The 25,745-nt window shown below is 35.9% G+C and overlaps 1 protein-coding gene across 3 annotated transcripts in view; it reads right to left on the bottom strand.

Moving 5' to 3' along the window:
- The window catches only part of TAFA2 (TAFA chemokine like family member 2), a 182,759-nt gene that overhangs the window by 8,167 nt on the left and 148,847 nt on the right, over positions 1–25,745 (bottom strand). Inside the window, exons 3-5 of one of the 3 annotated variants that reach the window (XR_009274758.1) lie at positions 15,355–15,507; positions 14,285–14,409; positions 2,670–2,852 (exon numbers count right to left, since the gene is read on the bottom strand). Coding sequence is in view for 1 of the 3 variants with exons in the window: in XM_058805265.1 (XP_058661248.1) it covers positions 14,285–14,409; positions 15,355–15,507 (278 nt within the window). In the remaining 2 variants the exon portion in view is untranslated. Of the gene's footprint in view, positions 1–684; positions 933–2,669; positions 2,853–14,284; positions 14,410–15,354; positions 15,508–25,745 lie in introns of all 3 variants that reach the window. The other 2 variants (XR_009274759.1, XM_058805265.1) reach the window with 2 other exon arrangements.

Raw genomic sequence — 25,745 nt, 5'->3', positions numbered from 1 at the left:
TTCCACCATTCTTAAGGATTTCAGTTGGAAATTTTTGGTTGTAAAGTGAAGATCTAGACAGCCAGTGTTAAAAATTTTTAAAAGTCTTTAGAAACCTTTCCCATGTCAAGTGATCTTTCCACTTACTTCTAATAGTCTGAAAGGTAGGACTAGTAAAATAGGTAATGGAAAAATACCTCAGAGCATGGCGTATGTTCCTGTAAATGATAAAGGTCTTCAGCCTTAACACAGTTTTAAGATAGGTAAACAGCTTCTAGCCTGTCTTAGGAATGAAATGGAAATACCCAATTCTTGGGGATTTTTTATGAAATTTAAGTAATTCAGCATGTAATACTGAGCTTTCAACTACAGATGCCACACCAGACTGGATGTACTAAGATGGATTTCTCTTCCAAGTGCTGTTCTCCAGAGCATCTGCTGTTACCCATGAGAGTAACTTAAGCTTACCAACTGGGTCTATCTCTGAAAGTCAAGAGTGTGAAGATATTTTAGGGGTCCCAGAAGCATCTAAGTAATGCTCTGAGGCTGCTTAGTAGCACAGTCAGAATCTCTCCAACCACCCTCCAGAAACTCTGCCCAAATGAGCCACAAGTCTTCAATGTCCACAGCAAACTAAGCAACTGCAATGAGGAGTAAGGTACAACAATTCCTTTTAATACTGTGTAAACCTGTATTTGTACACACCTGCTGCTCTGTGAGCAATAAACCGGGGCTGGAACACATTTTCTGGAGTGGTTTGACTCTTTATTCCTCAACGAACGTTCTGGCCCTTCCTTAGAATCCGACCAAGACTAGGATTCATCACAACTAGTGCTCCATCGTGGAGCCAGAATATTTTTTGAGTGTGGAAAAAACAAAAATTGTCATCAGGCACAGCAGAAACCTCCTTTCTCTACTTCTCCATTCGGACTTGAGGAGTTTTACACGTTTGCCTAAGAAACAAACACATGTCAAGTACTACACTGTTATGAAATTAGTTACAGAAAACAAAACTGGGATAGTTGGAATATTTTTTTAACTTACAAGGATAAATAAAAAATGACAGGTTAAAACATTTCAGAATCAGAGAAAATTCTCTTAGGAAAAGTGCATGGTCTTTAAAATACCCAAACATACTCAAATTCAAACCAAAAAGCAATAGAAACTGATAGATTACACTCATTTCTGAAAGTAATCAGCAAAATTTAAGTATGACAAAACAGTATTTGGAAAGTTCTTTGAGAATAAGTTCATACATAGACCTGTGGTACAGAAAGGAGTCATGAAGTCAGAATTCCTTCAAAATGAAAGACTTGAGTGTGTTCTCCTCATATATGTTTAAAGCAAAAAAAAAAATTAGAAGGTTACAGGAAACACTATAAAACAACAGAGGACACATTTCAAAAGACAATATTCAATTCAGACAGATAGTTCTTTATCTATATATTTGAGATAGATTTTGAACCTGCCAATAATAATCACTTCTGATGTGATACATAGCATCTTATCAGATCACCAAAATTTCTTGAAGTTTTCTTCTTTTATTTTCTTAAATATCATGCTGCAGATCATTGAAAATATACAAGATTAAACTCAAAATTTCAAAAATTTCTTGCTTAAATAAAATCTCTACATATTTGAGTACTATGAAATCAATTAATATGGTCCTGTGTTCATACTTCCTTGAACTGGATAGTTTACAAAATAAAATTAATTGGTACATCTCACTGGGATAATGATGATAGTGAATCGTTGATGAAGATATATGAGTTACATCAAGGCTAAATCCAATTCATTAGTCCTTCCTATATACTCATTATTACTGTCTTCCAAAAGGTTATGCCACTGTTTTGAACATACCCTAATTTTCTCAATGTTTTCTGTAACTCGGTAGAGAACAGAGTTTATGGTAGAATTATTTTAATGTAACACAATGTTTCATTTACAGACAACAATTTTAAATTAAAAGAAGACTTAAACAAAAACCTTATTTTACTTTCTGTAACAGATAATAACTGCAGCAATTCAGACAAGGATATATCCTCTTGAGGTTTTTATGGTGCTCACAACTCCATAGTGGGACTGCAGCATGGCGGCATAAAAGACTGCAAGACAATTAATTACAAAAAAGTAATTTTTTTCTCTTCTACACCACTTATCCTGCTTAATCATCCCAACTGGGAGATAAAAATAACCTCTTTCCTTTCAACCTATGAGGAAACTGAAGCATAAGAAAGAGTCGTGTTACCCTGTCAGGAAGTGTTAATGGAGAGATGGGAAGAGAGTCCTTCTGTCTTTGGCTTTATCTGACATCATGTACCTATGGAAAAGGCTACACTTGTTTTTTATTGGAAAGGAAACCCTATAACAAGCATTTTCCTGTGTTTACATTCTAAATACAAAAAAGCAAAACATTTAAAAAACTCAAATCCAGTCTTGTTTTAAAACTAGACTGAGGTTCTAAACTGTCTAATAGGCATAAAGAATTTTCATCTTTTAATATATTTGTCTAGAAAGGAGGTCAGAACTTCCAATTATCCTCACTAAAAAATCAGGTTGTCCAAATTATTCAAATTTGAGATCTTTTTCTTCTTCAAATTTTATGCTCTAGGGTTTTTCCTGGTATTTTAAATGGAGAGTAACAAGCCATTTGGACAAGTTCGAAATAGAAATGTAAATTATTTCCTTACCTGTAATTTTATCTTCTCTATAAGAGTACCTGCTGTTCTGTTAGTGCAGTACTGATGTGTTTTCTGCCTTTGTCCCAAGCTTCAGAGATTTCTCTGGTGATTTTTCCCCACTTGCTTACCAGCTTCCACTGCTGGCATTTTGAGGAAGTGCATTCACATTTGTCTCCAGGAATACTGCCATAGCTGAGGGAATATAAGATAACTAAAACACAAGTTAGAAAACAACAGAACCAATATCCTGGAGGGAAAAATGATTTAAAAACAATGAATCAGTCATCAACTTGAATCCCTTTGATCATTCTCCTTTCTCTTTTCATCCATTTAGAATTTCCACATGAAGAAAAGACTTTTCTGTGCTTGGAGAAATTTTGGCTTAAAAAAATAGGTACTGACAGAGTAGTGGGTACCATTTCAGAGAATATAAAATTAATTTCAGGAATCCTAATTTTAACTTTCTCCTGTATGAGTACCCATCATGCCATTAGTCCAATACAGATAAGAAAGACAAGAAAAAGAAGAAAGGTGGCAGATCTGAAGGATTTCAGAAAAATCTTTGATATCTTTTCTCAAGTCCTAGTAGAACTGTGAAAAAGGAAGACATGGGTTTTCACCCAGAGGCTGAACAATAAGAAGGATTTCTCATTGCCCAGGAAAACAACACATAAAGCCTCTTTCACTAAGACATAGTCAAGATTATGGTTTCTGATTCCCAATAGTTGTAGTCATCTTGGTCAAAGATGAACAGAACAAGTGCTGTCACTTTAATAAGTAAATGTTTTCTTGCTTGAGCATTATGGAGATATACAGGTGAAAGTTACAACACCTTATAACATCTCTGTACTCAGGATCATCTGGATATTATTTTTGAACTTCACAGTGAACAGAAAATAAGTATTCTGTCAAAGCTAAAAATGAATTTAATTTAAAGTGTCTTGCTTATAGAACATGTCCAGTTGTCTTCATATATGCATTTTCTCATTATCTTATCTAAATAGATTGTGACCTAAGACAAAGTATGAATGAATCAAAGTAGCTAATTGCAATTAGGCTCTGGAATTCTAAAATCTCATGTAATGAAGGAAAGACCAAAAGTCTCAGAAAGGGTTGTTGCCTTCAAATTTCAGGAATGTAAGTACCAATAATGTGCTTTAAGGTTGCGAGAAAGAAAAAGGATTCTGGCAATTTCCCCATTGACCTTCTAAAAAGTGATTGGCTTTCCAAGAAATAGGCTTCAAATTTGTCAAGTTGAATTCTAGAATAAAGTCTCCTGCTCCCTTTTTCTTCTTCATGAATGAGGAATAAAAATTATTAGCAAGTGGAATTGGAGTGATGCCCTGAAGATGAGAAATTTACATTTTCCAGGGTGACTCTGAAAAGGTGACAAGGAATCAGAACAGAGAGATGTCAAATTTCTAGAACAACTAATCTGATTATGGAGTGCATTTTCCTGAATTAGAAACAGCATGAGTAGAGACACAGTCCTTTGGTCTTCCTTTGGCAGGAACATGGTTCTAAGCCACAAAGTTTGAACTCAGGATGAAGAAACAAGTTCTTCTGGCTGGCATCAGTAATTTATCTTATGACATTCTTCAATCTGCAGCTCTATTAAAATTCTCAGATCTATTACTACTGAATTTGTAGATGCACGTTGATTTGACACAATGCTTTGTTTCCTTGAAAACCCATTCTTCTTCATAAACTGGAGACAAACTTTTGTTGGTCTTGCCAACATAATTTTACAGGTTTCATCATACAAATAAGCCCTGGAGGATGGGATATTTTTTAGCTTCAGAATCTGCACTTCAGAGTTCTATGGCATTTATCATTGCAGATATGGAAGGTGATGGATGATAATCAGGACTGTAAGATCTAAGAAGGGATCATCTGTATATTTTAATAATGCAGCAGAAGAAAGCTGAGAGTCCATTTTATAGAACATGAAAAGTCCTTTGGAGTATTTTCTCTATACACAGCAGTAATGTCTTTCCTGAAATTGACTTGGTGTTCACCAGGGTGATAGAAAAGTAAACTACAAGTCATAAAAAAATGTGCAATTTTGAAATTCTCATGGAAATTAACTCTATGTTGGTTGCTTTCTTTATTAATTTAGCCATAGGCAGCAATCTTCCACTTATTCCTGTCTGAGTTTTTTCTTTGTTTAGAAGAGTTTTCACAAAGGATAAGACTATCTTCATTATTCTTAGGAAGAAATATTTAAGATTTACAACCATGCTCACTTTGCTATGCAATGGAATAATGGCTGAGTAATCTGATTTCAATTGGTTTGAGAGCTGTTCACTCCTCCAACTCTGTGACTCTGTAGGCTCAGAATGCTCTGTATGTCTGATTCCCCACTTCATAGCGATTATATTTCATTTCCTTCCCTATAAGAAGGCAGAAAAGCAGAGCTGCGCCAAGGGGGTGTTTCTGATGTTTTCTATAATTAGTCCTAATGAGTAAGGAAATACCTCAAGAAAACTATGTTGTTTTGAAGAAATAAAAGCATTACCTTTTGAACAATGGAGGGCCAGCCTCATACCTTTCTGCAACTTAGAAGTGATGTAGAGTTTGTGAAGCCTGAGCCAAATACCCAGGGAAAGAGGAAAAAATTCTGTCTGAAGCTATTTAGGCAGCAGATCATGTGAGGTTTCAGAATATCCTGGTCTCTCTGACCAAAAATATATCATTTCTGACTTTCAGAAATTATCCAAAGAAGCCCCTACAGGCTAAAAAGGAGGGCGAGACAAGAAAGAAGCACTAGTCTTAAAGCATGCCAGCATGACTCACATGATACTGGCATTTGAATATCATCTCGTACAGTAATTTCTGAGATATTAGAACCTGACAAAAATTTTCCAAGAAAATTTAAAAGGACTACTAGATATTCAAAGAGCCCTTTTTGCACAGCTGTGAATGGCAAAGAGACTGGCAGAATGAAGCTGCAAATGGAAGTAGAAACATCTTTGATTTTGGTGTCAGGACATTGGAAAAGTGGAAATTCATGGGGTGAATGAATTGAAGAAAACCAGTCATTAACAAACAGCCTTAAGTACTTGCTCTTATTTTCCATCACAGAGGCAGAAAATTTTTTTTCAGACCTGAGGTCAATATCTCAAACATGCCAGCAAAGGACAAAGCAGAAGAATAAAAAAGTAAATCACAAGTTGAATCTTCTGGGACAAAGGCAGAAAACATCTTGGCTGGACAGATTAATTGGAGAATTTGCACATGGAAAAAGTAATGGTTGCAAAAATCACTGGTTAGTAATTAATGACATGCAGTTGAAATCTAATTGCATTTTTCTTTAAATAGTGAATAGTTTGCTTTGATTGCAGAGAAATTCTGTCAATGTTCAGGTTCTGGAGAAGCTAAAATGGTGCCTTACAATGCATTCTAGCTGCAATCTTACCTTCAGGAAAACTACTCCCTGACAAAAATGCATAAACTACAGCATATACTACTATGCTGTGGGTGTGATGAAGGGAGATACAGCAAGGCAATTTATCATCAGGCTCCATCTTTTCAAAAGATCTGTACCTGTGAATATTGCCTTTAATCCATTCTCTCTTTTGATGTTACTCACTTTCATTCTTCATTTCAGTATCCATAGGACTCAAACTCAGAACAGAACTAAACAAAATTTGAAACTGAAAATGTTTTGGGATTTGAATGTTTGGGTTATCCTCACTTGCCCGACAAGCTTTACTGACCTTTCAGTCTATTACTTTGCTCATTGCATTTCACACCACAACACTTCTTCCTTTAATCCTTTATTCCATAATTGCTCTTTTGCAGATATTTCAGAGTACATTTGCTTCTGGAGAAAGGACCATGACTAGATTTCTGGTCTAGATTTCTGTGACCACAAAGGAACATCAGTAAGGCCTAGACTCCTGCCAAATGGAGACTCACAACTCTACTTAGGGTAGAACTAGGCATACCAACTTCACACTAAAGAGGCAAATTTGGTACATAAAAGCTATTTTTAGGAAAATCAGTAAATTGCATAGCCCTGAAAACTGATGACTCCTTTTAACATGTGTTGGCTGGCATGATAACTATTTCCATCAAAATGTCCACGTGTCCCAAAAGATTAGTGTTTAGGTGCCCTACAAAAAATACAAAGCTTCAAAAGCAAAGAACTGCCATGCTAGATCAAAACAATAATTACTGATTAATACAAAAGTCCAGTTTGACCCTAGAAAGTGTCATCCTATTTACACTACCAGCTTATTCATCCCCTAAAACTTGTATTTATTCTTAGAAAATATGTGCATACCACTTATTGCTATTTTAATGACAGATTAGATACAGTGGTCTCTGAGTTAGCAAAGAGAAACATGCTGAGACAGCTGCAAATTTCTCCTAGTGACAGATTAGCCAAAGGCATGGAAAGAGATACCATAGCAACAAAGAGGCTGTCACAAGTGCAATCACTCTTTTCCATGGGTAATATTTTGCTACAGTTTGTGCACTCACTTATATTGTAATCACATCATTTTTATGAACCTCCAGGTATTGCTGGTCACTGTATATATGTACATTATTCCAATAAATCTTCATTATAAATTAAAGTAGGTGCCGAGGAGTCTATACAGAGGCTCTGAAGTGAGGCAGAGGAGCAAAGTAGTTTTACAGTGAGGTGGTTTCTTCAATGATAAAACCCCTTACATAATAGTAGAAAAAGTGCTTCCTGTACCTGACACATGGCAGATCATTCATCTATCCTACAATTATTTCACATTTCTCAGTGGTCAAAATTTTTTATGTCTTGTAAGTTAGCAGCATTTTTACTCTGTAAAACATGTCATGTGAGAAATACACTGCTCTCTTAGCAGTCACTGAGCACAACTACCATACATTCTGCCTACCAGAAACATCCTGGAATAGCCTATACATTGTATTTAGATTATGAATTTCTGCTTTTTCTAATTCCATATCATTACTACTGCTGTTTCTGAAAAACCTGGAGGAGTAAGAGGAACAAAAACATGAAGGAAGAAGCTACCACACTTTTAACTTTGGCAGAAAAAACAGTAACACTTAAAGAACCTATGGATCTGTTGCTTGTCTGAACTACAGACCAACATCTAACATTGCTGCATTGCTAACTCCAGGTAAGGCTCAGTTACAAGAAAAATGCCATTCTCCTTTCATATCCAGGGATTTTAGCTCTCTTGTAATTATTATTATTATTATTATTATTATTAGTATTATTAGTATTATTATTACTATGTCTTACTCAAGCAGCACTTATGACAGCACTGATAGCAGTTGAGTCACCACTTTATGCTGCCTCTTGATACTGGGAATCTGAGTAGCCCACCAAAATGTAAAGGTACCAAACAAGGGTCCTTCCATTCCTCATGCTGAAAGGGTTATGAACAGCATACTTCATAAATTGAAACATAAATAAAATTACTGTCTCCCCTTTCATCAGCTGTAATTAATTTAGAAACAACTCAGCATCTGCAAGTGAGAAAGAGGTGGTAGAGTAAAAATGTAAGCAGTATTTATAAATAGCAACAAAACTGCATTGATTGAGAGCAGTGGGATGCATATACTGATCACAATTTGGCTTCAAATGAAGCCAGTTGGTGTGTTCAGACAGTAAATTTTCTATTTTCCCAAGGATTTATTCAATTTTGAGTTTCCTTTAAATTCTGGAAGCCATAATGTAAAATTAGATAAATTGGAATATTTCAAATTACTGAGCTCTCTCCTATAATGTTTTTGAAGGTATAGATGCTCTCAGTATGAGTATGGATTTCTCAGCATCCTGGCAATATTTCTGTTCTTTTCACACTAGTCATCTGTCTCTGCTATTGATTTGGAATGCAGATTTGGATTTGGAATGTAGATAAATATACTCACTATGGATTTATTTTGGGATCTGTAATATTTCTCTTTTATTTCTCTCTGCCCTTATAATATTTATTTTATTTTATTGCAGTACTCTATTTCTGCTATTGGTTTGGCATATAGTTACATAGTAATATACTAGCTATTGATTTCTTTCTGTTCTGCAGTTTGCTTTCCTCCACATTTCAGTTCCTTCAGCCCTTCTTAAAAGTGTAGGTGCTCAGCTATTCCAGAAGCTGAATGCTCATTTCCAAACCACAGCCCTTTATAACCTGGCTGAAAATACTTCTTACCCCGTGTTTATAGGAAAACATTACTCACTTTCAATTTCTAGAAATTTTCAGGGGTTAATAATCAATATCGACTATGTATCTGATTTTTCCATTGTTGTTAATTTATATTATTAGTATTAACATTACACCAACAATTCTAAAACAGGCACTGTTGCCAATTTTTAGTGTATAGTAGATACTGGACATGTTGCTCATCATAGTATGAGTCACTAATTTAGCTCACAGCTGTGTACCTTCAGAATATGAGCATTTTTAAAATTTATATATTATATTATATTATATTATATTATATTATATTATATTATATTATATTATATTATATTATATTATATTATATTATATTACATTATATTATATTATATTATATTACATTATATTATATTGCATTTGACAGGGGTCAAAGTCCAAATCTTCCCAAACTGACAAAGAATGAATGGGCCTTTATGGTCATTTTCCTGCTGAAGACCCCATCAAAGTGACTAAATTATCTAAGCTAGCTGTTTCTTATTCAACATTAAATTTCTAAACATTAGCAGCTAAGTTAGTCATGGTAGTTTTCCTCTAGATTATTTGAGAAACATAAGCACCTCCAGAAGACAATTTATGAGACTTATAACAAAATCAACCGTCCTCTGGAACTGAACAACTCTATCTAAAAGTAAAAAGACAGTCTAGAGCTTGGGCTAGTTATCTCACTCCAGAGAGTCCTAACCCGAACAAAGTCCAGTAAATTCTACCCCACATAATTTAACCACAGTTTAATGTTAAACTATGCCTCATTCCACAAGCAGTTCTACCAAATAAAAGTAAAAGACTGAGGACAAGGTACCATTTAATTACCATGTAATGGTTTGACACTGCACCAGGGAGGGCTTGGACTGAACGCCAGGAAGCTTTTCTTGACCAAGATGATTGTCAAACATTGGAAGAGGATTCCTAGAGAGGTGTCCAAGCCTATCAGTGTTTCAGAGACATTTAGATAATGTTATGATTTCCATGTTTTAATTTGGTCAGCCCTGAATTGTTAAGGTAGCCAGATGTGATGACCGGTGTATGCCCCTTTCAAGTGAAATAGCTTATTTTTTCATATATTTTTTCTCATGAAAAATACCATTGCATACTTTTCTATATGTTCATAAAATATCAGCCCAGGAACACTCTCCCACTGCCTGGAGCAAGTACACACTTCTTCAGTCACGTTCCACTTCCAGAATCTCAAGATGAGACCCAGGACACACCACTTTACCTTGCCCTTTTTCTCTAAATTCTGCAGGAAAGGCACACAGGTTAATGCGCTGCCCAGGAGCCATGACATCTTCCAAGCTAGTCCCAGGGTGGTTGCCTGGAGAACTGGCGACCACTGGGGCACTTTATGCAAACCCTGCCTGTATCACAAAGGTAGCAGGCAATGTACTCTTTTTAAAAGTACAAACAAAGCCTGGCATCTAGATCTGCCCAGGGAAAAGCCCTATCCAGAGAGAGACCTCTGATGTGGAATATACTCTGTAACTAAGAGAAATATTTAATTCTTTCGCTTCAGCTTTTATCCGACTGCAAAATGTTAGTTCTCACTCTTTGTAAAGAGCTTGTCTGTTTGATATAAAATCAGAGAATTTTTAGAATGTCATTCTCAGTTTTATACGTAATAACAGTATATTTTTCAGCTGATGGGAAAATTACTTTTTTTAATACAGACCCTTTCCTGTATTGCAAGAAGAGAAAGGAAACACAACAAAAAGAAAGAAACAAGAAGGAGAACTTCTGGAATTACAATTCTATTAGAAAGAGGCTGTAGAAGAAAGAGTACTGCAAATGTAAAAAAAACGTTTCACTTTTTTGAAACTCTTTTCTCATCATTTAGAGAGGGCAATGTGACAAAATTTTTTGTGTTTATGTATCAAAAATTGAGACTTGCCATGTGGGGGAAAAATGCAATAGTTTCCTTTCACAACAGTTTCTTAGCCTGGAGGAGAATGCCCAAGCGTCCCTGGTAAAATTGCAGCTATGCTCATAATCCTCTCATAATTCTCCTAATGTATTCATGAACATCCGCTTTTGTTGTGGTATTATGACTGAGAACACAAGCCCATATTTCTTTATATGATGTCGAAAAATTTACTGATTTACCTAAGTTGTCAGTGTCTTTTTCTCCCTTCCTCTCCTGCAGGCTACATAGACCCAAAATAGTCAGTACTCATCTTATTCATACACATTTTTCCCCATATTCAGTTCTTTTCTATAGTTAATTTTTAATATCAACCTTTTCCCTCTAATATGTAAACAGATTAGGAAAATAATACCCAAGTTTGTATACTAAAGGTAAATAATTTCCAAATTTGATTTCTCACCTTTTGAATTCTGAGTACTTCTAATTCATCATTCTTGTATGACCTTATTAGATCTATATAACTGAACAAAATGCAAAACCTCAAGTAGACCACATTTTTAAAAATCAATTAGTTTTCTGCCATTTTTTATCTGGCCTTTTTTGCTTAGTGACTAATACCATAACTATTAGGAAGTCAGTATCATAATTTTTTTACAATAGTGAGATTATATAAGCAGAGGTGGACATTCAAAATACCACCTTCCTTCACTGTTTTTATTTCTAACATAGAGGTTAACTACAAATAACTCGTGATGTGGAAATGTAGGTGCTACTTTTCAATTTGGTATCCTGTAGAAGACAGTACTTCAGCAGGTAATTACGTCAGGATTTTGGCACATGAAGAAGGCAAACTTACAGAAAATGTTTGGAGGTGAAGATAAACTCCTTTTTTTTTGGCCTTTCAGGAAAGGCTTGAGAAGATTTTTCTGTAATTTACTTAAATCACCCAAGCTATTTAGTTCCCTTTATTTCTTTACGCTTTTACATTACACATGATAATCACATATAGGTTATTTCCTTTGACAATCAGAAACTTATTATTCATAACTTCTTAATATTGGCTCTCTGTACAGTTATTTTTTATTTTTCTCAAAAGAAAAGAGGGAGAATTTTGGAAAAAAAGAGCAATTTAGAATTTTTTCCTTTTATTTATATAGACCTTGGGGAGCAGAAAGAGGAGCTACAAAAATATGGTAGTGATTACATGTAAGGGAAAAGTACTTGCCATTTGATAATAGGCTACTCTGTTAACACAAAGAACCACAGATATTTCCAATAGCAATATGTATTTTACTGGCCATCGGAATGATGTCTCTTAAAATCACAGGTCACTGATTCTGAAAGAGAGACCTCCATTCACCTGTCACTGACCTGGTTTCAATGACTTAGGTCAACTTGCAGTCAGAATTTGAATTAAAGTTTGCTATTGTCTCAGAATAGCCTTGCAGCTCTGTGGGAAATGAAAGGAAAAGGAGGAAAACATAAAGCATGTGGACAAGCAGAACAAACAGGGGGGATTTAAGGTGACTAGTATTTCCCTTTCACTGGTGCTAGGTCTGTAAGCAGGCTATGGTGGCCATCGAACTGAATCAGTTTATGATAGCACATATAGAAAAGGACTGGCTTTTCCAAAGCATCATTATGGAAGAGGTATTAAATGAGTTCTGAGGATTGCCCCCACCATGGAGGACAAGAAAATTCCAGCTGCTGCAAAGACACAAACCTAAAAGTCTAAAAACAACAAAGGCATGAGCTCCTGGGGACAGGAGCCTTGGGCTTCTTTCGATCCCTAACAGCAGAAAAACTTCATCACCTCAATCAATGCAGAGAAACCTATCTGACAAACTTTGAAGAAGAAATCTCATCAAAGAAATCATAATTGATTTTCCCCTTTTTGTGACCACTTTTTTTCCAGCAGAAATATAATTCAGGTCCACATTTTTACTTACAATTCGTTAAACTCTCTCACTACATATAAAATGGCAAGTATTCTGTAACACTAATACTTTGATGTAGTAGTAACCAGGAAAAATTTCAAAACACACACATTTCTATTTCTATTTCTATTTCTATTTCTATTTCTATTTCTATTTCTATTTCTATTTCTATTTCTATTTCTATTTCTATTTCTATTTCTATTTCTATTTCTATTTCTATTTCTGCTTATGCTTATGCTTATGCTTATGCTTATGTATTTATATATTTATATATTTGTATATTTATATATATAAATATATTTAAATATTTCTATATTCTATTTATATTTCTTTAACATCAATCTGGTTCCTTTTTTATTATATTCTATATGCAAATATATTTTACGTGCATATAATCAGATTTGCATTGGCATTTATACAGTTAAGTGTGGGCAGCATTCCAGCAAGGTTGTTTTCAGAAGAAAAACATCTAAAAGTGTATTTAGGAAGGGAACTTCAAAGCAAACATTTGGGAAGCATCCTTCCTTCAAATAATGTCAAAATGTTTTGGAGACTTATAAATACAGAAACTAAGACATATAGAGTTCTCTGTGGAACAGAAGAAATATAATTCAGTCAGTACCTGCTGTATTTCACCACATCCAATGTGTACCAGAAATTTAGTGCCTATGTAAGGAATATTTCAGTAAAATTACATAGATACTCAAACACCTGTTTAGAGTAAACACCAATCTAGCATATTATGGCCTGACACTACAAACTATTAAATACACAAAAGAAAAATCAGTCATGAGTACATGTCCTGGGGTGCAGGGAGGAAGGTGTTTATACTTAAACACATGCATATGTCTTCAGAGTACATTTTCATTTTTGTATGTTGATGAAGAATTGTGTGGTCCCTGACAAGATACAATGCCCTAATTTTAGGAAGTTTGTGCATTTAATGCTTATCTGAAAAATTTGTTTTTCTTCTGTTTCTGTTATCCACTAAAATGCAACGTGGACAGCATGTATAGCATGTATCCTTTTTTGTCAGACATTGTATATGACCTTTAAATACATTTCTGTTAATATAAATTTTAACCAATAATATGAAAAAGTGTCAAGTGGAGGAAAGGAACTCCCTGAAACTCTGTCAAAATTTTTTAGCAAATCACAGTTATACAAGATGGAAAGAACCAGATCATCCTGTAATGACACCTCAAATGCTGACCATGCTCAGTGCTTTCTATGTAGAAATGTTGTAATTCCATGCAACTGAACAAAATGCTGGTTTGAAGCATTTATCCTTTGAATGAAGAGGTTAGAAAAGTGTACAGACACAGTACACAGCAACTGATTTCAGAGAGAAATACATATTAGATTATAATGCATTTCATCATTACTGTTAGTTGAAGGGATCAACTCTACTATCTCCAGTGCTTACCTGAGAAGGTCTGGCACACAGCTTACTATGTTCAAAAAATTGAAAAGTATGCTGAGAAAAGTGAGGGACCAGGAAGTCCAATCCCAGTATAACTCTCTTCCCATGCTTCTTTAGTCTTCTCAACTTAGGTCTTCTTTGTGCACCCAATTTCCTGTGCACCTTTCTTTTTTTTACTTGTTGGTAACATGTCAGGTTGGTATCATACCTACCCTAGTTGTTTTCACTTTATTCCCAGAGGAACAGCTCCATCCCTTACGATCTGGAAGAACTTTACATTCCTCCCCTTCAAGACATGGTTGCATGTGGCACCACCATTTCTGCTCCACTATCGAAGCTACAAAAAAAAACAAATGCATTTGCATTTTGTGGAAATGGACACTTTAAGATGTCATTACGCTGCAACATTTCATTTATTTTCCAGGAAAATATGACAAACACGCTGACTGACAGCCAATCTGTGATTTTCAGCCACCTCAGAACCTTCAGAAAAAATTGGGTTTCCAATTTGCAAAAGGTGCTACGTGCTTCAAAGTCAATCTCTTCACAGCATTTCTTCCCAACTTCATTTTTATCTTGCTCAGCCAGATTTCAAAGTTTTAAGTAGAATCTCATCTTTTGCTTGGTCTAGAATATAGCCTAGCATAGCTTGATTAAATTTATTCCCCAATGATGCCATATTTACAGCCAACAACATATCAACATTAAAGAGATCATGTAAAGGGTGAATCCTGCCACTCTTTCAGAGAAAGAGATGTGAAAAATCATCTAGTATTTTCCCAAATAAAACATATGAGCCAGTACCAGAATTGCTAAGACACTAATATTGCACTGTGAATAGGAATAACGGTGTAGGTCTAAAAAGATTAAAAACCAGACAGAACTGTGTTCTGTTTGTTTGCTTGTTTTTTTCCTGTGAGATAAATATATAAAGATGTAATACTGTAGTATATGAAAATTATATGCTTATGTAGGTTTTGCATAAATACTTTTAATTAAGTGAATTTCATACAATTCCAAAAGTCCTCTTTTTAGTTAGATCAAATTTAGCCTCTCAAGAGGCCTCTTTCTCTGCCATAATAATTTTGTTTAGCATTTCCACAAAGCAATAGCAAATAATTAATTTTTCCATCTTTCTCCCATTCACCTTGGGTACTCCCTTCAAAATGCAGAAGATTTCCTACTTAAATAGTTAACTGTAATGGAGTGGGTCTCATTAATGACCTTAAGCCAGCAAAACTCCCAGGAACACAAAGAAAGGAAGAAATAGAAGGAGTCGCACCATCAACACAAGAAGGAGCTGCCCGGGTGGTACCTGCTACCTGCCCAGGGAAGCAGGAACACTTCACTGTCTGTGATCTTTCTTCTATCTTATTCTTATTGCAGCATCTGTGAAGCGCCACCACTTCACAGGTCCCAGTTTTAACATGGTGAGCTGTGAAAATAAGAAGATGAACAATTTGATATCTTCGAGAAGTAACATCATATTGTTTCATTTGGACTTTTTAAATTAGAAATGCATTAAACTTGGCTCTGTAAGGCAGTCTGCCACACATGAAATGAGAGTTGTGATGTAATTACCACTGGAATGGAGAGTTGATCTCTTTTCCAAAAACAGTATAACTATTTCAGGCAGAAAATACTGGCTAAAGAAGAACAGTTGGACGAGGCTCCATATGGGCCTGTACCAATGAAGCGGGAAGCAGAAACATAAAACTAATCTAGAAACTACATTAATTCCTGGACTCCCATAAACAGCTGTGTACATCTACCAATATTATTTTTTTCATTTTCCCTATGGCAGAAACTTTAAAATGAAAGTATATCAATGCTAAAATACCCATATATGCATATGTTTTCTCAATCCATGTCTCCAGATTTTATGCCCAGAAGAGACTTTGATATGGTACTCCAAAACCTTCCTACAGGCAGACAGAGAACAGGATACAGGGAAAACACTCAAACAAAACCCAGAAATAAAATCTACTAAGGAATCACACTTTAAATTTTTCTGTCTGGCACTGCAAAGTTAGTTTGGGAACATGGGGACCCAAATCTTTCAAACAAAGAAGGCAACAGGACAATCCTCATTATTCCATATCTGTACCTATCACTTCCATTCATGCTGCTCTAACTGAGTCCAATAAGAGGAGCAATCTGGTAAGAGGAGAGCTACCAAAACACCCTTTCTGGTTCAGCAGCCAGTTACCAAAGGATCTGGAGTTTGGAAAATGTTTTAACTGAACTTTCAGCAGTTGCTTATACAAGGCCAGATATTCCTGAGGAAAGCTCATTACCATCAGAAGAAAGAGAGAAAAAAATCTGAACTTTAGCTGATATTGTCCTACAACCTTGTATGGGCGGAATACTAATTATGTGAAGCAATATGTGTCCCTTAGTTCTGCAGCTATTTAATTTTTTGTGTGCTTTATGCGAAGCTTGTATACTGAATACTTCAGCAATCTTTAATATCACTAATGTCAAACAATAAACAAGAGCCTCTACAAGGAAAAAGCCCGAAGAACAGGAGACCAACACTATGTCTACATTCACCCCATTGTTACTTCACAGTGTCAGCTCCTAAAAGGCCTGAGGAAGGAACAAAACTTGATGTAGGCTACGGACCCGTGAATTTCCTAGAGGCAAAACCCACAGACAGCAATTACACTCTGGGTCTTCATCAACAAAACATAAACTGCTAAACATTTCATTGGGGAATTATGCATTTTTCAGTATAACAAATTCCAGTGAACAGTCTGTGGTCTTTGTCATCACTCTGTGTATTGTACCATGTCAGGTTTGATTATACTCAACCACATCACACTGTGCTACAGCTGAAATTATATAACACAATGCAAACAATTGACCCATGATCCTTCATATTTTTATATGCTGAAATGTTACATTTAAATCAAAAATCTAGGAGGAAAAAAATCTCTTTATGCACAAACACTGATTTTCTTCACTTTATAACTGTAATATTTAATTCAATAGAGGATAAGGAAAGTAATTCCTACTATCTGTCTGAACTTTGCAATCTCTGTTATTTTATACCTTTAATGACATTGAGCAAATATTTTTACAGCTACTAGCACCAGCTGCCCTAAAAATTACTTTTAATTCTTTTCCAAACAATTCCACTGGTATATATGACAATAAAGCCATTTAAATAAATACATTCATTTTTTTTCTTAATAAAATGCTTTTAAAGTTCTTTATTTGTGAATAAGAAAAAAAAATTATCCTAGGATATACTGGGCATATATAATATATAGTAGAACAAACATATCCCACTTTTTCAGATTCACATTAGCTTTAATTTTGATAGCAATTACATATCTTATATCCACTTATCCGAACACAAATTCACTAAATTTCATTTTATGAAAGGTACATAAAAAACCCTAGACACTGAATCTACAAAAGAAAGTAAATTTAGTGGTAGGATAAGAACTTCAAACCGCTTACTTTTTTCACTAAATTAGTTTTAATTTGTATTCTATATATCACCCATCCTGAAATTTTGTGTCCTCACTCTCTTTTCATATAACTTTATACTGCTTTACTGTGTCTACACATTCACCGTAATACAACCACTAAGGGAAAACAAAGTACCATGTACAAAATTAGCTATCAGGAATGGAAACCAGTTAAAAGAGATATTGTAAAATTTTGTGAGGGAAATTTTCACACAGAGACAAAAATTTTGAATGCCTCCTTTGTAGTAATAAGCATTGTAAGACTTCTGGAAAAGGAGTGCAATGAAATGAAGCATTCATATTCATGTATAATAAAGAAAAGCATTTCAAAGGGTCAAAATACTTATGAAAAATGGAAGAGAACAAAAAATAACCACATACTATCAATGTTATTTGGGAGATCTTTAATAAAGATGCTTTGAAATTTTCTGGATATAAAGCAAAAGCATCTTAGAAAAATATACAAAGATATTTCAAACATTGAGAAATCTTAGCTAACCATCCTCTAGTTTCTATTTGCCATCTAGAAAATGCCATGAAAATTCCTTGAGAGGAAAAGTAGGGATTTCAGGTCCTTATGCTATCAAATAATTAAGTTCCAGTGCAGCAAGTACAGGTTCTGTCACATCCACGTGAAATTAAAGCTTCTATACAGTAGATAAAGAATTCCCCACAATCTAAAACAAATTAACCTCATTAAGCCACTGGGTCATTCCACAAAAGGAGGATAGTACTTTGGGTGATTCACATTTTGGTTTTGTTTCTTTTCATCCTAGCACAGATTTCAGAGTAGGCTGCTTACTTTGCAGAAATTGTTTGAAGAACCGAATGTCATTTCTGTAATCCCACAGAAATTAGTTATTCAAAACCGCTGCAAAAGTATTTCACTTGCTGCTAACGCAAGCAGTGTGGAGAGGGACTGAAGAAAGAGACTCTGAGGTCTTTATGTGTACAGGTTGCAAAGTTTTCCTAATGATTGTACATAACATAACATACACATAAATTATGTTCCAGAAGATCTAACAGAAGATCTATCATGAGATTGGAGCTTGGAAAACAGGAATAACCCTATCTGACCCATTAATGGCATATGCTGTAATTAACCTGCCACTTTTACAGACTTTTTTCTTGTAGAGAAATCATCAATACCTATCTCATAAATCAGAACTAGAAACTTCAGTGATCAGTATCATGTTCCGGGAAAAAAATATAACTAAACAATTACTAGTCTTCATTTTAGATAAAACTTTTCTTTTTCCTTCATGGTAGGAAGAAACCTTTATATTTCTTTCCTTCAGGTGAATAAAATTTCAGTTACATTGGCAAAGTGCATCTCACTCTAAGTTATGACCCTTACTCCTCTACTTCTGTGGGAAGATTACCCCAGGGAATCTCTCTACATTGCTATTCTGTAATTCAACTCAAAAATATGAATATAAGGTATTTAGTGTAGGAATGCGAACCTTGCATTAAATCAAGAAAATCTTCTGAATAGCAGCGTTCATCATGATCACCTAGTCTCAACACTTAAACGTTGATGTTCATTTCTGTCACCCATCTGCTCAGCCATTTGCATCTTTTCTTTCCTGCAAGTTGCACAGATCATGTATCAACACATACACTGGCCATTAACAAAGAAGAAGAAATCATGTTGCCAAGAACTAAAAAAATGAAGTCACAGCTTTATTATGTTTCTATCTTCAAGATCCCCATCATTGCAGTAGGCACATATAAATAGCAGGGGAAAAATCAAAAAGGCCCTATTGTATGCTCTCTGCAAAGACAGCAGCACAGCTGGGTGATACAGTTTAATCCATCTAATGACTAAGAGCTACTGGAAGCAAAAGATCCCTTGTGTCTTGTCCAGCATTCTTTCATCTGCTGCTTGCATGAACACTGTCATTTGATAGTGAAGATGGTAAGCCAGGGATTTGGACTGGAAGAAAAATTTCCCTTCTTTTAGGGTTAGTTCTCAACCAGTTTAGCTCCTACAATGAGGTGCAGAGACCACTGAGAAGCATTTCCAGCCAAAGGGAAGAGGAAGGAAATGGCAACCACAGACACCTGATTAACTCCTGCAGAGACCAGTTCCTATATCAGCTTGCAGGAACTGCAGCTCTGCAATCTTACATGAAATAAATGTATCTTATTTCATTCTATTCCAGGTAATTTTTCGGAGGTCACAGGAGTATTTAAAATCTGCAAACTTTATTTGTTTGAGTCTATGCTATAGGTGAGAAAAGAAGCATTAACAATAAATAGAAAAATGGAAATTGCATTTAGCAATGATTCTCAATCCACATTGCATCTAATGTTTTATACACTTTAGACTTTTTGTCATCTTGGATATGATCAGGAAGATTTTCCATATGAAGTACTACAGTAACCCAGTCTTTCAAAGTAGGTACATATGCACCTTTTATTCATGTCAAGCATATCCACATTAATGATTATCATGGAATGACTCTTTTAAATTATCATCTGTAAGGAAAAATAGACAGTATTTCAGGATATTGTCAACTTACTTCATCCATTTTCCAAAGTGATTAGTCACTATTCTGTACCACAATATTCAAACAAATGAGTGATTGGATGTTATTGGTAAAATAAATAAAATTAGTGGTAATAATATACCACTTTTCCAGAATGGGCTCTAGATCACTGCCCTACTATTAAATGAACAGAGATAAGAAAGAGGGTTTTCTTGTTCACATAGTTTATTTGCTTTGTTCATACTGATTGACAAGGAAAACAAATGTACGTTATTTTTCTGCTACACTTCAGCAATTTCAGTATGTCATATCAGTCTAAATGTGTCACTGTAGAGAGGAAGGATACAAACAAACTTGCAAAATCTCCTGCACACACACAAAACACACACTCTCACACAATATTGTTGCATTTTTTCAATATTTTAATAAGTGTTGGTAGCTGCCATTTCTAAGCAATCAAAATTTTGTATAACCATTGCCAAGTCCGGATTTCCATCTAACTTGCTCTTTAAATGTCAGAATAAGAGATATGAAAACAAATACACTATCTAATTTCTTCATTTAATTAATTTTAACATTCTGCAATATTTTCTATAATATCCATGTAACAGCTGTTAGGGAAAACCTTGAACGTAGTTTATTTCTACCCTACCAGCCACGGTTCTGACATTACTGCAGTTCTGTGATGTGAGGACACAAGAAATGTGACACTTTTTGTTAGGGATGAAATCTTTGATTTGACCAGCCATTAGTGCAGCTGGGAAAAAAAGCAGCCAAGATTTTGGGAACACAAGCTTCAGCTTTCTTTTGTGAACACAAAACAAAGCACAACTCCATTTCAGCTCCATTTCATGGGCTGAAGAGAGAACTGGCAGCACAGACATTGGGAAAAGACGCCTAACTCCCAAAGCAGCACTGGTAGATGTACATCAGCAGCAATCTTAGTGAACATTACCTCCAAAGATCAAATTCAAAACCCTTTGAACTCAATGTTTTTGGTTTGATAGGTGGTTTTTGGACCAGAATATCAATGACAGAGTAATTTATTTTTTTCCAATAAAGGTGACATCTGGATTTGCAACTGAAATATTTATTCTGATGATTGAATTTGCAGAACCTCTTGCAATGATTGAACAAATGATGATATATAGTCTAGACATGCAAACTGTGGTGAATTAAGATTATTAAATGAAACAAAATCAAAGAAAATTGTATCCACAAGGGTTTTCTTTTAAATTTTATTTTGTACATATTTAATTGGTCTGAAAATCTTATGATATTTTTTAAATTGGGAAAATTATCAAAAACAAAGCTTTTTTTTATTTTGTAAAAACTTCCTTGGTGTTCTTCTTTTTCTTTGCTTTTTTTTTTTTTTTCCTTGTTTGGCCAGGGAACAGAAAAATCAATTACAGACACAGCAGCAATTCCTGTGTCCTCAGTGGTGACAATGAGGCATGACACAGTTGTGGTGCATCTCAGGAAAGGCATTCACATTGCTTTATTTTCAGATGACATGCAGGGTTGTACTATAGTAACAGCAGGACAAAAATGCTAATTTTTTGCTATCCAATTCTACACTATCACAGAATCATAGAATGGGTAAGGTTGGAAGGGACCACAGTGGGGCTCTGTCCTTTTGGCAGCCTCCCTCCAGATACTTATGTACATCGTGTCTATACAAGCTGTCAGGAGCCAGCTGTGTTTACTTGAGGCCGACAAGGCCAATGGCATCCTGGGGTGCATTGCCAGGCCAATGGAGGTGATCCTGATCCTCTACTCCACCCCAGTGAGGCACATCTGGAGTGCTGCGCCCAGCTCTGGGCTCCTCAGTGCAAGAGAGACATGGAGTGGATCATACAAAGATGAATAGGGAACTGGAGCATCTCTCTTGCAAGAAAAAGCTGGAGGAGCTGAACCTGTTCAGCTTTGAGAAGAGGCACTGAGAGGCAATTCTCATCAGTGTATATATTATATATTCCCATACAATTATTTCTGAAAACCCTACAAACACACCTTATGACAGGTCCTATTTACTGTATTCACGTTCCCATGCTTTGTACCTCAGCTACAGTTCTTAAAATCCCTTGTTCACTTTGGGCACGGAAAATTCCAGACAGAGTATGCTCTACTTAGACCAGTGGAAAATCAATTTTAGGTTAAAAGTACAGCATTGTTTTTCATTTCTCCTTTACTCTGATGTCTCTAGCATCTTGGGAGAGGTTTTCAGGTGAATTGCTTAAAACACCATAGCTGATTGCTTGGAATATTTTGCAGCGCCACTTGTAGGCAACACACACAGAGAAAATACTGCTAACTGCAGCTCCTCCCAGGCTTCTTGGATTCGACATGATTTTTTCTCTCCTGAGAGAATAATTTTAAAATAACAAGAGTCATTCTTGGTAAGTGTTTATTCTGCAGATGCTGGCCCAGTTCCTCTACCCCTCAATTAACCCAATTAGTCCACTTGGGTGAAGGAGGATGAGCAGAGTTCATATGACAATGCTATGCACACAGCATCTCCAGTAGCCTTTAAAACCTGAACTAATGAATGGTTTGCCACAATCACACTGCCAAGCATAATCTTCTGCACGGTGCCAAAGAAAAATCTCATCCATCACTTTGTCTGCCAGCCGTCATTTACAGCCATCTGTATGGGAAGACATCTTCCCTTTTGGAAAAAGATCAAGGAAAAACTACAATATAAGCATTCCCTTGAGAAGAGCTCACTAATGAATCTGTGAGATTTAGCCTCAGATATTCCCATAGCAAAATCTATGCACTGAAATGGACTGCTGAGATAGCTCCACTACAAGAAGAAAAGACTTACTGGAATAAAGTAGCAAGCTGGCATAGTCCCAGCTGTTCTCATAAACAAAAACTACAGATGGAGCACTTCATGTAGCATCTCTTGGACCTGGAGAGCCCACAGCCATCTCCCAGCCTTTCTGAGGCTAATTGTATTCAGTCAGTCCTCTGGCAGGAGTGAGCCAGTCTTAAACAATCTTACCTCCTCTCTTACAGAAAAGTCAGTGCCTTTTTATGGCAATGGCTACAAATTATTACTTCATACCAAGGTTTTAGCCAAAGAAATAGGAATTCAAAACACAACCGATTTTCAGGTACCCTGAAGAATAATTTCCTCTTTTCCATATGACCCCCACTCAGCCTAGAGTGCTGCCCTCCCTAGGACCAACTTTTTAATTTTGAAATTGGGTAATCTCTAGGTTCACAAAACCACAAAGCATTCAGAGACAAGATCACAAGCAGCAATCATTTGGGGGGTTTCCAGCCCTGCACATGTCCACCCAGTGGAAGAGGAGCAGAAGAAGTTTCTGCACATTATCCCAGTCCTCACCTCAGGATGGGCTCCCTGACTGCAGCCTGCCTGCTGTGTCCTACCCCACCTCCTACTGCAGGTGCAGGCAGGAGCTGCTCCACCACAGCCACCCCAATTGCCAGGCTGTGGATGAGAGGATGATGACAGCAGCAAAGGCTGCGTGTTTCTTTATGGGACAGAAATGCAGCCACTTTGCTTTTTGCAGATGAGATGCTTCCCACATTTCTTCTCCAGCAGCTGGGAGCTGACACAATCTGTGAGAAAGTTTGTGTAGGACTGGTAGAAAAACACTCAGGGCGAGGTGCAGTTTATAAATACTACAAGTCAAAAGCCCAAGTATCTCTGAGGTTGTTATCAAACATGTTAAGCAAACGATATATTAAAGTGTGCAGACATTTTGCAAATTACCAGGCTGATGCTTGAGATTACTAATTATATGATTTCACAGAGAAAAAAGACTAATCCAGCTTTCAGGCACTCAAAAGAACATTTGGCACAAAGACTTTTTATTCTCTCATACTCTCTCTTTGGGCCTTCTGCCAAATATCTCGACTCAGCAAGAAGCAGTAGCACATGTCTCAGTGCAGCCTTCAGCCTTTGGCAGAAACCAAAAACCCCCACATTTTCTCCTCAGCCTCAGAGAGTCAGAAGCTGGTCATTTACACAATTATGGGGAATATATTTCCTGTTCCCCTAGATGACTCTCATCATTGATTTTCTTTTCTTTCTAGCTGACCCAAATGGTCACATTGTATAGATGACAAACATGTTCTCAGGGATACATCAGGAAGAAAAAAAAAAAATTGTGTTTCTACTCCCTGTATTTGCATAACCCTCTGGCACAATATCTTCACTCTAAGTAGTGTCTTAAGAAAAATATTGTGTGTGGAAGTTTCTATGGAACAGGATTAGTGCAAAAAGGTGGAGAGGTGTATTCAGCAGTGCTTTTGAACGGCCTGCTTGCAGCCTTTTCATCCTTATTAAAAAGTATCTCAAGCACTTAGAGGTGCCTCTGCAGAGACAGCAGACAAAGCCCAGGGAAGGGGAAATATGATTTCCCCAAAGAAAGGCGCAGCTGTGTCCTTGCATTATAGTTCCATTGCAACACACATCTAACTGCTCATGTGTGATCCTTCTTCTGCAATTAAGATCTTCATTTATTAAGGTCCAGAAGTTACTTTCACAGAATCTTAAAATTGCCTGGGTTGAAAGGGACCTTAAAGATCATTTAGTTCCAACCTCTCTGCTGTGGACAGAGACACCTTCTCCTAGAGCAGGTTGCTCAGAGTTCCATCCAATCCTTAAACATTTCCACAGAGGGGGCACCCACAGCTTCTCAGCGCATCACCCTCATGGTAAAGAATATTTTCTCAATATCTAACCTAAATCTATTCTATTTCAGTTTGAAGCTCTCTCTCACTTGAAAAAAGACCTTCTCCACTTTTCTTGTAGTTAAAAGACCTCAGTTTTAAGATGGTCAATTCATATTTAAACATGTCAACAAGAATTTCATTATCAAAGTATTCATGTTCTATTTCACTTTTCTTTTCAAAAAATTATGCTTAGCACCCTTTATTCAGCCTATGCTAAGACTTTTCAAGCTTTGAAAAGCAAGTCCCCCAAATTTATGTTGAAAATCTAATAAATCCTATCAAATAAAGAAGAGTAAAGAGAAAGCCATGATTTCCAAATTAGGCAGCCCAGGTTTTTTTTTTCCTGATGGCAAGTATGAACATCACTTGTTTAATATATGTACTGAGGATCTATCAATCTGATAAAACTTGCTATAACAGAAGCACTCCAGGATTTTAATGATGACCTGATAGAAACCAGATAGTGAAGTCAAGGTAAAGCTCTGAAAATTCTACAAATGTAAAGATTCCCATTGTGCAAAATCTTTCCAAAGATGATAATCAGAATACTGAGTCACTCGCAATCCCTCTTCTATTCAGAAAGGTATTTATATACAGCTCTGCACTCACTATTTGCATGAAAACATACCACAAGGCACTGAAAATACCTTTTAACACTTGAATGTTGTATACATTCATCACACAAATATGTGATGAAATTTAACATAGTATCTATAAAAAGCATTTCTTTTTTTAATTCCACCTTTTAAGAGCTCTGGAAGATTTTTGCTCGCTTGTTTGCCTTGATCATTATCTCTTTGGCTCATTTTATTTTACACATAGTTTTAGATGGTGAGTTAAATTTTTTTGGTTTGTTGTTTGGCTTGATTTTGTTTTTCTTCACCTTATCTATTTTCATGACTGGATAGAATGCATTAATTTAAGTTTTCTTTAATTCTCTAATGTATTTTTATAATACATTGCATTCCAGCTTGCAGCGCTGTAATGCACTT

This window comes from Ammospiza caudacuta, chromosome 5, assembly GCF_027887145.1.
Source record: "Ammospiza caudacuta isolate bAmmCau1 chromosome 5, bAmmCau1.pri, whole genome shotgun sequence".
NCBI lineage: Eukaryota > Metazoa > Chordata > Aves > Passeriformes > Passerellidae > Ammospiza > Ammospiza caudacuta.
The sequence above is the reverse complement of the archived record's forward strand: the minus strand, read 5'-3'. Positions and strand labels throughout refer to the sequence as shown.